Here is a 15,977-nt window from a genome sequence, read left to right on the forward strand (position 1 = left end):
TGGCCTTGGCTGGCATGAGACACGAGGCACCCCCTTCCAATAAATGCAAGACATACGGAGATAAATATGATCTCAGTAATGCTGGAGTTTTATTTATGTTGGGGGCGGGGGGGGGGGGTGTTTAAGCGATTTCCTAGCCTTGGTGGGAGACAGCTCCCCATCAATCCGTCCTGTATACAGAAAACAGGATCTCGGCGGGCAGGAGCCGCGGTGGTGCAATGGGTTAAAACCCTTGTGCCGGCTGGACTGCTGACCTGAAGGTTGGGTTGTCCTGACCTGAAGGTTGCCGGTACGAATCCGCGAGACAGGGTGAGCTCCCGTCTAGCTTGCGGGAACATAAGAGAAGCCTCCCAGCGAACGCATCCGGGCGTCCTTTGGGGAACGTCTCTGTGGACGGCCAATTCTCTCACACCAGAAGAGACTTGCAGTGTGTTCTCAAGTCGCTTCTAACACGATTTTTTTTTAAAAAAAAAAAATCTCAGGGATGTCGATCTTAGTATAATATAATTTGTGTGTGTGTATGTTTTAGATCCTATCCAGGACTGCGGAGGGGATAGTTATCATACAAACAGTTATAAAAGTCCAATGGCTCCCTTTCTTTGGGGATGTTTAGATCCGCACCTCGCTTGCCCAACTCTTGGCCTGTATATGTGTATATATATGTATCTAACACACACACACACACACATATTATATATATATACGCCCAGAGCCTGTGTGCCCATCTATGCAGCAGAATATACATCCACACTCCCCTCCTCCCTTTTGTGCATTATAATATTTAGAAAAGGGGTGAACATTTAGACGTTTCCCTCCTTGAATGGCTTTCCGAACCCCCCCCCCCCCCCCCCCATCTAAGAGAAAAGGGGGAAAGATAGGTGTCTGCACGACGCCTCTTTGCCTCATGAACGGATCCCCTCGATCTGCCAGGTTTTCCTCTTTCGGGGAGAGAAGTCCTGGCCCCATTGAAGGTAATGCAGGATGGATGGGGAGGGAAAGGCGCGCTTCGCCGTCTCCGTGGAAGCAGGAGAAGGAGTCGCCCGGCTCGATCCGACCCCCAAAGTTTATCCGATGGGAAAGGGGAAGACGGAGGCGGCAGGCGGAGAAACCCCGCAGGAATGAATGGCGAGGATGCAAAGCAGCTTTGCCTTGGCCGCCAGGGCTCGTGGGCGGGTGGGTGTGCAGGGAGAGGCGACACGCCGAAGCATCTTCTGCACCAGGCTTGGGCAAACTTGGGCCCTCCGGGTGTTTTGGACTTCAACTCCCATAATTCCTAACAGCCGGTAGGCTGTTAGGAATTGTGGGAGTTGAAGTCCAAAACACCCGGAGGGCCCAAGTTTGCCCAAGCCTGTGCTACGCTGGAATCAACGCAGTTTTGGCACCGCTTCCACCGCCACCCAGTCACGGGAGTTGTGGTTCTACAAGGTCCTTGTCCCTTGTCTGTTAAACCCAGCGCCCCTGATTCCATAGCACCCAGTCTTGGCGGATCAAGTGGTGTCAAACGGCACTCATGGGGTTGCTGTGAGTTTTCCGAGCTGTATGGCCATGTTCCAGAAGCATTCTCTCCAAACATTTCGCCCACAGGTTGTGAGGTCTGTTGGAAACTAGGCAAGTGGGGTTTATATATCTGTGGAAAGTCCAGGGTGAGAGAAAGAATTCTTGTCTGTTTGAGGCAAGTGTGAATGTTGCCATAGGCTTTGGATCTGGCAAAGTGGAGGGAAAAGCCAAGAAAGGTGTAGATGTGTTTCTGTAGCATACATGAGGCGACCCAACTTTCCTAGGAGGCGCCTTGCTCCTCTCATCTACATTGAACAATGCATGCAGTTTGGCCCCACTTTGTTGTGGAGGCTGCAGAGAGAGAAGGCTAAAGACCTTGTAACAGCACACCTAGGGGCCCAATCATTGAGGCCAGGGAGTTAAACTGTATTCACTCCCCAGTGTAGATGGCCCCTCCTCTCAGGGAAGCCACCCGGGAGTCAGGCGAGGAGGGCTGGATTCTGTGCCACCAAACTAAACTCGCAAATTTCCACAGCAGCTAAAGTGGTGTCAAACTGCTAATTTTACAGTGTAGGCACACCCTTGGCTCATCTGCCCTCCTTCCTCTGGGAGAGAGGGACTGGACTGTTTGGGCGCTTCAAGAGAGAGGGAGGAATGCCCTATTCTGAGGGGAGGGAAAGAGACCAAAGCCGGCACCTTTTCTCCCTTAAGAGAGACAATGAGAGGAGGCTCTTCTTGAGGCAAAGAAAGCTCTTGAAGGGCAGGTCTCCTCAGTAGTAGACCCTTGACATTGGTCTAAACACAATATTATATGTATTTACATGTTAATAATTGCAGTAATAATACAAATCAGTGTGTATGTGTTGTGCATGTATGTGTCCGGAGGGGCTTCTGAGCAACCTGAGCCAAGGAGCAAGAGAAGCTCTCCCTACAAGCCTTCCTTCATCCATGGAGGAGAAATGGGGCACATTTACATTATGGAATTAATGCAGTTTGACGCCACTTCATCTGCCATGGTCCCATGCTGTGAAATCCTGGGGTTGTCATTTTCTAAGGTCTTTAGCCTTCTCTGCCAAAGAGTGTGGATATCTCACCAAACAACAACATCCAGGACTCCTGGCAGTTCAAGAGGTGTCAAACTGCATTGATGTTGCAATGTAGATGTGTCCAAGGTCTCACTCTTCCTCGATGGGAAAACAGGGAAGGCAAGATGTCTCTGCCTTTTCCAAGCCAGTCTGCAAATGGGAGAAATAAGTATTCCACCCCTTTCCTCTTAATTTTCTCTCCTTGCAAAGGAATGCCCCAAGTTCTTCAAATTTCTCCTCCCTCTTCCTCAGAGTAGCTGAGAACTGCAGCCATGGATGAGCAGGGCTCTCTTTGTTCCCCATGTGAGGCTTTTGTCCTTAGCCTGGTTTTAAACCCAAGGCCTAGGAGGCAGAGAGTGCTTTTGACCATGTGCAAAGTGACGCCCCTTAACTGCAGACCCATCTTGTCAGAGACAGCCCTGCTAAGAGAACCTGCAAAGACAGCCCTATGGGGCACACTCCACCGATGCTGTCCTTTCTGTTTGTGCTCAAAGGGATTTAGTGGCACCTTTGAGACCAAGAGAACAAAGTTGGCAGCAGAAGCTTCCCTCATCTGAGGATGGATGTCGTCTCCTTCCTCTGATTGTTATTTGTTTGTCTTCATTACTCAACCCAGGCCGAGGCTGCAGAGAATTGGAGCACGCCTGAGCCAAAACAGATGGTACGGCTGCCCATTAGGTTGGAGCCAGTCAGATCTGAGAGCAAAAAGTGTGTGTGTTTGAGGGGAAATGAGTTGAAATCTATATATAGATCATAACATCTACCAAAATATTTGTTGGGTATTTCCCTTGACACTGCTTTTTATTTCTGTAATTATGAGAGGCTTAGAGGAGAAAAAACATCAATCTTATCTTCAAAGGGAAAAAAACATGATAAGTCAAAATGGACTAAATGGCTGATTAAAGCAAGCAAAAGGTATATAAGTTTCCAGGACAAAACAAAGATGGCACTAGGCAACAGTTTCTTGGGAATCTTTAAGGATGTTATTGTTGCTAGTTTTAAGTTTGGAAAGGGATAAAAGTTCAGCTCTGTTTCTTTTTAAATTATTGAGCTGTTCACTAGTAGGTCCATTTCCTTTTCCTTAAAAAAGCTTGGATTGACTAATGCCCTGCACACTTTAGTAGTGCTTCTAAAACTTTCACTTTTTGCTGACTTGGTTTAATCTGGATCAGAGGAATGATGGAACTTATTTTACTGAAATACATAGATATTATGGGGAAGCCCATGTTTAGATCACTAGCAAAAATGGTTTGCTCTGAATAAAAGGGCCCTTTAACACATGGGAAAGTGGTTTTTTGTTTTTGTTTCACTGAACATTGTTTTTTTTTTCATAGCTAAGTATTGTCAGAAGAGTTTTATAAACCATCTGGTAACAATATACATATACATGTGTGTGTGTGTGTGTGTGTATAAATATATGTGTATATTACACACACACAGAGTAGCCCCTTTCCTTAAATTTTGCTTATCATGTAGGATGTTTGGGTGCCACTGGACATGTTTAGGGTAATTACAGAATTACACCTTTTAAGTGGTGGAAATATCGATATAGACGTGGAGGTGTTATTAAGCATGCATGATGGCTTTTTTTTATCAGTATGGCCTATAATTAGTAAGTCAGTACACAGCACCTATCAACTCCCAGTTAGGTACATGATTAGCTGAGGTCCCTTCGATACTCGGGCTAATTAATTAAATAATTTAATGAGACAATTAAATTGAAAGCTATTTAAAGTTTTGAATACAGTCTGAACATTTTGAGTGAGAAGACACAAGACCCTCCTTTTTAAAATTTAAATGTTTGTAGTCCAGAGCTGCAATCCTTTATTTTCCCTTCTTTGGTAGTTAGGGAATTTCTCAACAGTGGAACGTTTGCATGAACAGGCGATTGGGCTCTTTAGTTAATTATATAGCAATCATGGAACATAATGAGGGAGGTGTGTCATAAAATTAGACAACATTTAAGGAACATATATTTTCAGTTATGAAGGAAGGTATGGCATCCTTGCAGTCCTCCAAGTATGAATGGATAAGTTTTCAATGTTATTCAGATCTTTTAAGCTTACACACATGGATAATTGTAATGGAATTCTAATGGAATTGACTTAATCAAATTGATTTTAAACAATTGTTTTGAGAACTAGGAACTGAATCATCTTTTTATATTAATTGGGCTCTTTAAAAACACGTAAATCTTATTTTTCTTTTTTAAATATGGTATATTCACGAATTGTAGCAAGATCTCAGTAAATAAAAGTCCAAGGTTTTATTCATGGCTAAAAAAGGGATCCTGTTGGAAATCATGCTTAATTACATAATCTACAATTTCCACTGACTAATAAAGAAGTATTATGATGTACCTAATGTGCAACCAGAACTTTCCAACCATATTTAATGCTCCTCTTATTCAGTAAAATGTCAGAGATGTGTACTGTTATTCATGTATGGGCCCTTTTGTGTTTTCTATGCGTACCTAAGGGAGTACGAGTCAGAACAGTTTGCTTGTGATAACTACATAATTTGTATCCAGCTCTTGCCAGTTTTTCTACTGAAATAGAGGTGTAAATGTGAGAAATAATGTAAATATTTTAGAAGTCTTAATCTGGTAGTTCATATACACAGCTTTTTAAATATTTGATTATAGGGCTGCAATTAAGAAAAGCTAATATATTTTGCATGCATGCTACTTGTTGGTAAAAATATGCACCTTTAGTATATAGTTTTATGAAATCTTATTTTACATATAGTGTGTCATTTTTGTATACAGTTGACTATTACAATGTTACTGCTTTTCTCATTTCTTCTGGTATGAGGATGTTTTTACATATATGCATGACTGCTTTTTAATATGATTATATTGATATTGCATATGAAGTTGTAACTAAGTGAATATTTTATATTTTAAAAGTCACAATAACATTAAAATAAAGCTTAGATAACATACCTACTCATATTTATAGCTATAATAATCTATAATACATCAATTGCAAACTTAAGTCCCTGTCATTTCCCTATTGTGTTATACCTGCATACTGTATCACATGTATTTCAAGATGCTCAAATAGCTGCCTAGGTTTAGATTAAATAAAGCACTTTCTTTTGTAGTTTCAATATGAATCCTTTTCATTCTTAAACCAGTATAACACAAGTGTTTTTTCTTTTTCCTTTTTCAGTAATATTGTTAGACTCTAAAGCACAACAAACAGAGTTGGAATGGATCTCTTCTCCTCCCAATGGAGTAAGTATATTATAAAAATCAAATGACATAAAATAAACCCCATAAGAATCGTAAAATTAGATATGCCCAGTTTTTCACCACCAAAATTTAACAAACATTTGCTTGAAAATTTCAGGCATGAAAAATATCCTAGTTCATGCACAGACTAACTACAAGGAAACACCTCTTCATTTATGCAAACATTATTTTTAGTGGCACATTCACAACTTCTCTGTTTTCATAGAAAAATATAGAGCCCCCAGATGGCGTAGTGGACTAAGTGACTGGAAGGTTGGGTTGCTGACCTGAAAGTTGCCAGGTTCGAATCCCACCTGGGGAGAGTGCGGATGAGCTCCCTCTATCAGCTCCAGCTCCATGCGGGGACATGAGAGAAGCCTCCCATAAGGATGGTAAAACATCAAAACATCCGGGCGTCCCCTGGGCAACGTCCTTGCAGACGGCCAATTCTCTCACTCCAGAAGCAACTTCGGTTGCTCCTGACATGAAAAAAAAAAAAAAGAAAAATATGAAAATATTTAATTTTTACATCAAAGTTTATGTAGTTATTTTGGAATATGGGCTTTGACTTCATGATTTTGAAAATGTTATCCTATTGAACAAGCTTGTAAAACACACCAAGTATTTTCTTTAATTTAACAAATTTCCAAAACAACTAAAACTTGCCAACCTATAGGCTATAGAGAGAAGCAAATACATTTTGGAGACATTTAAGATCTGGTGCGTCTGAGTACAACGTATTATCACTCAGACCAGAATTTAGGAATTTACTTCCTTTTTTCTTAACCAAACATATCCTGTGCAATTTGTATCAAATTCATAAATAACTTCATTATCTAATCAGTTCAGGTTTAAATCCATTCAGTTTGGTGTCTTCAGTTTTTAATCTGATTATGGGGAAATCTTTTTATAATTAACAGTATGAAAATGACAGACTATAATTAAAAGGAAGTTTCTGAAGTTAAGTTATATTGTGGGTCTAAACACTAAACAGTAATATATTGTCTAAATTCTCTCCCAGAAGTTCAGCTAATTTAAATGAGATTTTTGCTGTCACAGCAGTTTGAGAATTGGGTTGACCATTATTTAGAGTAATTTTTACTCACACAGGTAGCGTCTCTGAATGGCTCTGAATAATGATTTGCACAGTCAGGCCCTTAATCCAAAGCTTATAAAGAAATCTGGAACCAAAAGAGCGTGAACTTTGAGTGGGGATACAAAAGTGTAACAAATCCTGTAAATCAGAAGAATGAAAACCCGAAAGTGTCTTATTCAAAAGCAAGATCATAAAATCCACCCAAGCATAAGGTGGAAGCAAGTCTAAAGTCTTTCAGTTTGTGTGTAATGCGATCTAAATAGTTAAAATGTGTAATAACTAAGCTATTAACATTTTGCATTGATGGAAGCCTTTTAAAAAGAGTATTAGAACAATTTGTAGTAGACTAGACGTGAGATAATAAAGGCATGCCTATGGATTACAAAGTGAGGAAAAATTCAGTGCTAATGAACAGCAGGAAGAAAGTGCTCGGATAGCAGCCAACTCCAAAAATATACTGTGGCAAACTTAAAATGTTGATTAAATATTTTTTAAGGGGGATGTTGCATCCAAAATGTCTGTAAACATGACTGGTATCCACCAAATGAATAATTTCTGCATTTATTATGTGATGTGTGTGTGCACATACCTGTGTGTGTGTATATATATATATATATCTACACACACCCACACACACAACCATATGTGTGTATATATGCATATATGTGTTCAAGATAAAGATGATGAAAATGTAGAATTAGTTTAGGTTTTTTTTCTGAGACTTCTGAAAAACTACTTTATCAAACATGAATGCCATTTGCTAAAGTTCACCGCCCTCCACTGATATTAGTTTTATTTTTATATTTTATAAACCAACTACTGCACTTTTCATAATAGACCCATTTCAGTATTCATAAATATTAATACCAAAGATATTAATGAGATCTGCTGTGTAAAGTGCTTGCTGTCTTTCCTGAACATATGTTACAGGTAGCAGTTCCTAACTGATTAGATACATCTTGCAAATATGTACAGATAAACGTAACATGAAATTATGTATGCACACAATCCCTGCATCAACCAAACTTGTTTGGTTTTTCATATGGAGGTGTCTAGGGACATTTTAATTTCTAAAGAAATAATATTCCAATTGTAATGGCAATGTTGACATATTAATGGTGATGATGACATCCAGTGCTAATCAGACTAGTATTTAGGTATTAGTTCTACAAACCAAGTTGTACCTACATTTAATTCTGTTAATATAAATATTAACTTTTATTCTGTATGACAAGTTTTAATTAAAGAGAAGGAGGTAGACTCTTCTAAGGTTACTGAGTGATTTTGCTCTACTTCAGTGTAGATGCATGCATTTGTACGTTCCACAACTATGGCTCTTTATGGCACTAAAAAGGATTTAGGTTCTTATATTATATCATATTAGTGTATCTATATGTGTGTTGAGGAAAGCAAAGGACTAGATTTGTAAAGTAATAAGGCCATCGCTCAGTGGGAGAACATATGCTTTGAGTATCAAAGGTACCAGAATCTGTTTTTAGTATATCCAGTTGAAAAGATCTCAGCAAAACTAAGAAACAGATTAGACAATGCTGCACTAGTAGACCAAAGGTCTGATTTAGTATAATGGATCTTCACATGTGTTTCATTTTTTTGTACAGGGGAATATTATATTTCAATAGGCAAATATTTCAAAGGGCATGGTGTGTTTCATTAAGTACATGCTGTATCATACATATTGTAACATAAAAACTGCAGTACTTTAAAATGCATTTTTGTATTTATTACTTCTGTGGATTTCATCATTTACAACCGTAATACATTATAATAAAACCATAATATATTTTGTGCTAATAAGTCCTAGCATCAATTTATCAATGCCTGCTTTACTTAAGAGCACTGGACCAACACTAAAATGATCTCATTTGCTGTCAAATAGGCTTGTGAACTATTATGTGCTTTATGACTTTGAGCTTAGTGAGCCAGCCTCTCTCTTAGTACTTGCCTTCCATAATAGTGAAACAGCTGAGTCAATAACAGCAAACAACTAATAGCAAACAAGTAATTATCTGCTTATGGGAGAACCCGGTTTTGGTCTTACACAAGTGGTAAATGACTTTGGTTCTTTTTGCATGTGGCTGTACAACCAGATGCACTGTTGTCATTATTATTATTATTATTATTATTATTATTATTATTATTATGTTTATGTTTATGTTTATGTTTATTATTATGATGTTTATAGTTATGTTTATTTGTACCCCACTTTTTCTCTCTACAAATTAGGCAAAAAGTGATTTGCAATCAATTCAATATAATTTTAAACCCAAAAATAAACAAACATTAACATTATTAAGAATAAACAGTTAAAATACCTTAAACTGATTCAAATGTCACGACCCAGGCTGCAGAGCACCAATAACCATACACAGAGGCCAGAATCTATCTAATATCTTTATTGTAGGAATATATAAAGTTAATAAAAACAAGTGTAGAAAATAGTCCAGAATTAGACCTTTCAGGAAAGGTCAGAATTAGTCCAAAAAAGCAATGTCCAATAAGAAATATTAAGGTCCAAAGTTGTAATCCAATAACCGAAACACTCACTTTGCCAAGCAAAGTGAGGGGAGATGACAAGGTCCTTTAGTCCATGAAACTTGAGCGAGGCTAGGAAATAACTTGATACTTGAAACAAGGCTTGAACGTGGAACAAGGTAACTAAGAACAAGAACAAGGTCCGTGGAATAACTTGATAAAATCCGTGGAACAAGGCAAGGATTGATCCTGGAAAACAAGGCAAAGTCCGTAGATAAACAAAGGCTGGGAAGCAAGGCGAAGGCTGGATAGCAAGGCAAGGCTTGAGCAGGAGCGAGGCTTGAATCGGAGCGCGCTGTCCAGACACAACTCGCTCCGTAGGCTGACGAATTGACTCCGCGAAGTTACTACGCGGGTAAAACACCTAAATAGAGTCTAGCTTCCCGCCGAAGCAGTTCTCTGGGAATCAGAACCGAAAGCTAACTCTGAGACCAGATGTGAGACTCCCCAAAGATTCTCACGAGAAGCAGTCTTAATTGGCCACATTCTTAGCTGCACTCCTCGCACTCCTGCGCGAAGCTGAATCCAAACTTCTCTGTTGTTTACAAAACTCCCGGCGCAAGAATACGGGAGAAGTAGGCTCTGGGCTTGTTTGACATACTTCTGGGAGACAACTTTCCTGCAGGTGCAAGGTTCCCAGATCTGCCTGGGAAAGATCTGGCTGAGAGGAATCCAGTTCAGACTGGGAAGGTAAAAAACCCAAGTTTTCATCTTCATCAGGAATTACAATGTCCTGAGCAGGACTACAAGGCCCATGGGTCATCACACTATCCCCCTCCTCAAGGCCCCTCCCAAACTGGGGCCCTCTCCCCGAGGCGCGAGGTCGCGGTTTGGTGGGATAGGTCTGATGAAAGCGACGGGTTAGATCAGGGGCATGGACTGTGGAGGCGTCTTCCCAAGAGCGTTCCTCAGGGCCAAAACCCACCCAGTCAATGAGATATTGTAGGCGGCGGCGGTGAAAGCGAGAATCCAAAATGTCCTCAACCTCGAACTCCTCCTCCCCATTCATCAAAACAGGAGGGGGGGCCGGTTGGTCTGTATCAGGTCGCACACCATCCGCCGGAAGGAGCAGGGAACGGTGAAACACTGGGTGAATGCGCATTGAACGCGGAAGTTGGAGTTTGAAAGTCACGGGGTTTAATTGCGCCACCACTGGATAGGGACCAATGAAACGGGCATCTAACTTCCGGCAAGGGCGGTGGGAGGGTAGAAAGCGAGTGGACAGGAAAACCCGATCTCCTACCTTGATTTCGGGGCCCGGCTGGCGATGTTTGTCAGCGTGGCGTTTATAGTCCTCCTTGGCTTGGTCCAGTTGCTGGAGCAAAAGTTGTTGCACCGCTGTGAGTTCCTGCAGCCAATCCTCTGCTGCGGGAACCTCTGAAGTTTCAATGACAGGGGGAAAGAAACGTGGATGGAAGCCGTAGTTTGCAAAGAACGGCGTTTCTTTTGTAGAAGCTTGAACTCCATTGTTGTAGGCAAACTCAGACAGTGGTAACAGAGAAGCCCAATTGTCCTGTTGATAGTTTACATAACAGCGAAGATACTGCTCCAAAGTGGCATTGGTGCGCTCCGTTTGCCCATCTGTTTGGGGATGATGAGCTGAAGATAAGCGAGAGTCTATGCCCAATAGTTTTTGTAGTGCCTTCCAAAAACGAGAGGTGAATTGAGATCCACGGTCTGTGACTAAACTCTTGGGCAATCCATGTAGTCTGAAGACATGTTGAAGAAATAGATCCGCAGTTTCCTTGGCCGTGGGGAGGCCTTCGCAGGGAATGAAATGGGCTAACTTGGTGAATAGGTCCACCACCACTAAGATCGTGGTGAATCCACAGGAAGGTGGTAGGTCAGTGATGAAATCCGCGGAAATTATTTCCCATGGGCGAGATGGGGTAGGAAGGGGGTGTAAAAGCCCTGCGGGCTTCTCCCTTCGTATCTTGGAGCGCTGGCATACTGGGCAGGTGTTGACATATTTTTCCACATCCTTGCGGATCTTGGGCCACCAAAAATCCCTTAGGATCAAATGCATAGTTTTAAATAGTCCGAAGTGTCCTGCTGGTTTGCAGTCATGACACAGACGAAGCGCTTTTTCCCTGCCCGGTCCGGGTGGGATATAAACATGATTTCTATAGCAGAGCAGCCCATCTTTAAGCGAAAAGGGGAAATGCAGACCTTGGCGAAGTTGGTCCTGCGCCCAGGTATCTGCTTGCTGACTAGCCCTGATTTCTTGAGCACAGATGGGTCCTGGAGTAGGGGAAGTTGAACCAATGGGAATGGATTTGGTGTTCCCCACCGTGAGCGTGGCAAAGTTCTCAGGTTGTAGCAGTTGGGATTCAAAGGTCTCCTTGCGTCCTGCAGCGTATTCCGGTTTACGTGACAGGGCGTCTGCTTGCTTGGTTTGGGCTGGGGTCACATAATGGATCTGGAAGTTGAAACGTTCAAAGAATAAAGCCCAACGTTGCTGCCTCTGATTTAGTTTGCGGGCAGTTCTTAGATGTTCTAGATTACGATGATCAGTGTGGACTTCAATGGGAAATTTGGCCCCTTCTAGCCAATGTCTCCAAGTTTCAAAGGCTGCCTTTATGGCCAGTAGTTCTTTTTCCCAAATGGTGTAATTCCTCTCTGGTGTGGTTAGTTGACGAGAATAAAAGGCACAGGGGTGGAGGTGATCTCCCACCGGTTGTAAGAGTACAGCCCCAATTGCCACATCAGAGGCGTCCGCTTGCACCACAAAAGGGGTTCCAGGATTTGGGTGCTGTAGAATTGGCTGGGAGGTGAATAGTTTCTTTAGTTGCTGGAACCCTTTCTCTGCTTGATCAGTCCAGCGGAAAGGCTGCTTTCCACGGATGCAGCTAGTGATGGGGTCGGACCAGCGGGCAAAATCTGGAATGAACTTGCGGTAGTAGTTCGCGAACCCCAAGAAACGCTGCACCTCTTTCTTGTTAGTTGGCGCCCGCCATTCCAATACTGCTGAAACTTTGGCTGGATCCATGGAAAGCCCTAGAGGCGAGATGCGGTAACCAAGGAAATCTACCTCTTGTAGATCAAAAGCGCATTTTTCCAGCTTGGCATAAAGTCCATGATCCCGCAATCGTTGTAACACCATTTTGACGTGGTTCTCATGTTCTGATTGTGATCTGGAAAACACCAAAAAATCGTCCAGGTAGATTATCAAGAACCTGTCTAGATAGTCCTGAAAAATGTCATTGACAAAATGCTGGAACGTTGCGGGGGCTCCGCATAAACCGAAATTCATAACTCGGGACTCAAATAATCCGAATTTGGTCTGGAAGGCGGTCTTCCACTCGTCCCCTTCCCTGATGCGAACTAAGTTGTAAGCCCCCCGAAGATCCAGCTTGGTGTAAACCTTGGCTCCTCGAAGCCGATCCAGTAGATCCGAGATTAAAGGCAGGGGATAGCTGTTCCGCTTGGTGATATTGTTCAATGCTCTGTAGTCCACCACCAAGCGTAGTTCCCCTGACTTCTTCTTCACAAACATCACTGGGGAGGCGGCTGGGGATTGAGAGGGTCTGATGAATCCCTTGCGAAGGTTTGTCTCTAGGAATTCCCTGAGAGCTTCTTGCTCTGGTTCAGTCAGGGAGTAGAGATGCCCTCGCGGGATCGGGGCCCCCTCCACCAAGTCAATGGCACAGTCATAAGGTCTATGCGGGGGTAATTTTTCGGCTTCTTTCTCATTGAATACATCCCAATACTCGGAGTACTTCTTTGGCAAGGTGATGATGGGCTCGGTGTCTGTGGCATGGCATACCTTGGCTACGAGGCAATGGTTTTGGCAGTACGGTGAAGCAAACTGCAGTTCTCTGTTGGACCAGGAGATGTTAGGGTCGTGGAGAGTCAGCCATGGAATTCCCAAAATCACAGGGAAATGGGGGACCTCGGTAACAAAGAAGGAAATCTCTTCCATATGTTCCCTTATCCACATCCTGGTGGGTTCCGACCACTGACTTACGGGGCCCGTCTTGAGGGGACGGCCGTCTATGGCTTGCACCACACGGGCATTCTTGAAATCATGATATTGTAATCCCAGAGAGTCGGCATACTCTCTATCGATGAAATTGTTGGTAGCTCCAGAGTCTATCATGGCGTGGATCATGACGGGTCCCCTTTTTGCTGACCATAATGTGACCACGAGAAGGAACAGGACCCCGGTTGGCGGCTCTTGGATGGATTTTTTGACCGGGTTGGCGAGCCCCTCTACACCCGGTCGTTGGCTTCCCCCGCCGGCTGTGTGCCAGTCGGCTCAGACGCCTTCGTCTCCGTGGAGGACGCCGCCGCAAGACGGGCGGCAGGCTTCCCTTTGGCTGGGCACTCTCTGGCGAAGTGGCCCCCGTTCCCGCAGTACCAGCAGAGGTTTAAGCGTTGACGACGGGCCTTCTCGGCGGCATCTAGTCTGGGACGCACATTGCCCAACTGCATCGGCACCTCCTCGCCTCCTCTGGGGTATGGGGTTGGCGGTGGGGGTCTCCACACCGGACGTGGCTGAACGCTGGCGGGAGCGGGGGGTTTTGCCCCGGCTCTACTGCCCTGGCCTCGAACCCACTGTTTCCTGTTGGCAATCATGACTTCAGCCCGTAAACATTGATCAATGAGTGCCTCGAGGGTCTGGGGAGGATCCACCTTGGAGATTTCTTCCAGCATTTCAATGTTGAGACCCTCCCGGAATTGTCCCCTGAGGGCTACATCGTTCCAGCCGGTGTTGTGGGCCAGCACTCGGAACTCGGCTATATACTGAGACATAGGTCTGTCTCCTTGGAAAAGGCGACGGAGTTTGTGACCGGCTGCCTCCAAATTGTCCTCGATTCCCCAAGTCTCCTTGAGGTGGTCCAAGAAGTGTTGCGCTGATCTTAGGTGTGGAGAGGCTTGGTCGAACAGTGCCGTCGCCCAGCTGGCCGCTGGCCCGTCTAGAAGACTGTAAACCCATGCCACTTTGATGTCTTCTTGGGGAAACTCGGCAGCACGGGCCTCCAGATAAGCTTGACATTGGCGACGGAAGACATGAACCTTAGAAGCTTCTCCAGTAAACTTGGTTGGCAACGCCATGGCCGGAAGACGAACTCCGCGTTCCTTCAAACCCCTTATTTCTCCATCCTGTGCATTGAGCTTATCACGGATTCGGTCCACCTCTTCCTTGTCGATGGTGTAGGTAATCGGCTGGCCGCTCGGCCCAGGTACGACTCCGGTAGACATTCTGGCCGTGGTTAATTGGTGCTTAGGGTGGCGGAGTCAAACTGTCACGACCCAGGCTGCAGAGCACCAATAACCATACACAGAGGCCAGAATCTATCTAATATCTTTATTGTAGGAATATATAAAGTTAATAAAAACAAGTGTAGAAAATAGTCCAGAATTAGACCTTTCAGGAAAGGTCAGAATTAGTCCAAAAAAGCAATGTCCAATAAGAAATATTAAGGTCCAAAGTTGTAATCCAATAACCGAAACACTCACTTTGCCAAGCAAAGTGAGGGGAGATGACAAGGTCCTTTAGTCCATGAAACTTGAGCGAGGCTAGGAAATAACTTGATACTTGAAACAAGGCTTGAACGTGGAACAAGGTAACTAAGAACAAGAACAAGGTCCGTGGAATAACTTGATAAAATCCGTGGAACAAGGCAAGGATTGATCCTGGGAAACAAGGCAAAGTCCGTAGATAAACAAAGGCTGGGAAGCAAGGCGAAGGCTGGATAGCAAGGCAAGGCTTGAGCAGGAGCGAGGCTTGAATCGGAGCGCGCTGTCCAGACACAACTCGCTCCGTAGGCTGACGAATTGACTCCGCGAAGTTACTACGCGGGTAAAACACCTAAATAGAGTCTAGCTTCCCGCCGAAGCAGTTCTCTGGGAATCAGAACCGAAAGCTAACTCTGAGACCAGATGTGAGACTCCCCAAAGATTCTCACGAGAAGCAGTCTTAATTGGCCACATTCTTAGCTGCAATCCTCGCACTCCTGCGCGAAGCTGAATCCAAACTTCTCTGTTGTTTACAAAACTCCCGGCGCAAGAATACGGGAGAAGTAGGCTCTGGGCTTGTTTGACATACTTCTGGGAGACAACTTTCCTGCAGGTGCAAGGTTCCCAGATCTGCCTGGGAAAGATCTGGCTGAGAGGAATCCAGTTCAGACTGGGAAGGTAAAAAACCCAAGTTTTCATCTTCATCAGGAATTACAATGTCCTGAGCAGGACTACAAGGCCCATGGGTCATCACATCAAAGCTAAAAGCACAGCACCTCCTGACTTGATCTTAAAAACCTCCTTTAAAAGCCTGCCTGAATAAAAAGGTTTTATCCTGCTGCTGGAAGGATAGCAGGGAAGGGGCCATTCTGGCTTCCGTGGGCAGGGAGATCCGGAGTCGAGAGGCAGATGGAGGTGAGACTGAGAGAAGGGCTTCTCCCAAAGATCTCAGGGCCCAGGAAGGTTTATACAAGGGGATGCAGTCAGAAAAATAGCCTGGACCTGAGCCATCTATGGCTTTAAAGATCACAACCAGCACTTTGTGCCT

General features: G+C 43.8%; 1 protein-coding gene across 5 annotated transcripts in view; it reads left to right on the forward strand.

Moving 5' to 3' along the window:
* epha7 (EPH receptor A7) overlaps positions 1-15,977 on the forward strand; it is a 252,466-nt gene that overhangs the window by 880 nt on the left and 235,609 nt on the right. For all 5 annotated transcript variants that reach the window (XM_062980639.1, XM_062980646.1, XM_062980622.1 and 2 more), the window contains exon 2: positions 5,756-5,820. In XM_062980639.1, the coding sequence (XP_062836709.1) occupies positions 5,756-5,820 (65 nt within the window). The remainder of the gene's footprint in view (positions 1-5,755; positions 5,821-15,977) is intronic.

Source organism: Anolis carolinensis, chromosome 1 (assembly GCF_035594765.1).
Source record: "Anolis carolinensis isolate JA03-04 chromosome 1, rAnoCar3.1.pri, whole genome shotgun sequence".
In the NCBI taxonomy this organism is placed as follows: domain Eukaryota; kingdom Metazoa; phylum Chordata; class Lepidosauria; order Squamata; family Dactyloidae; genus Anolis; species Anolis carolinensis.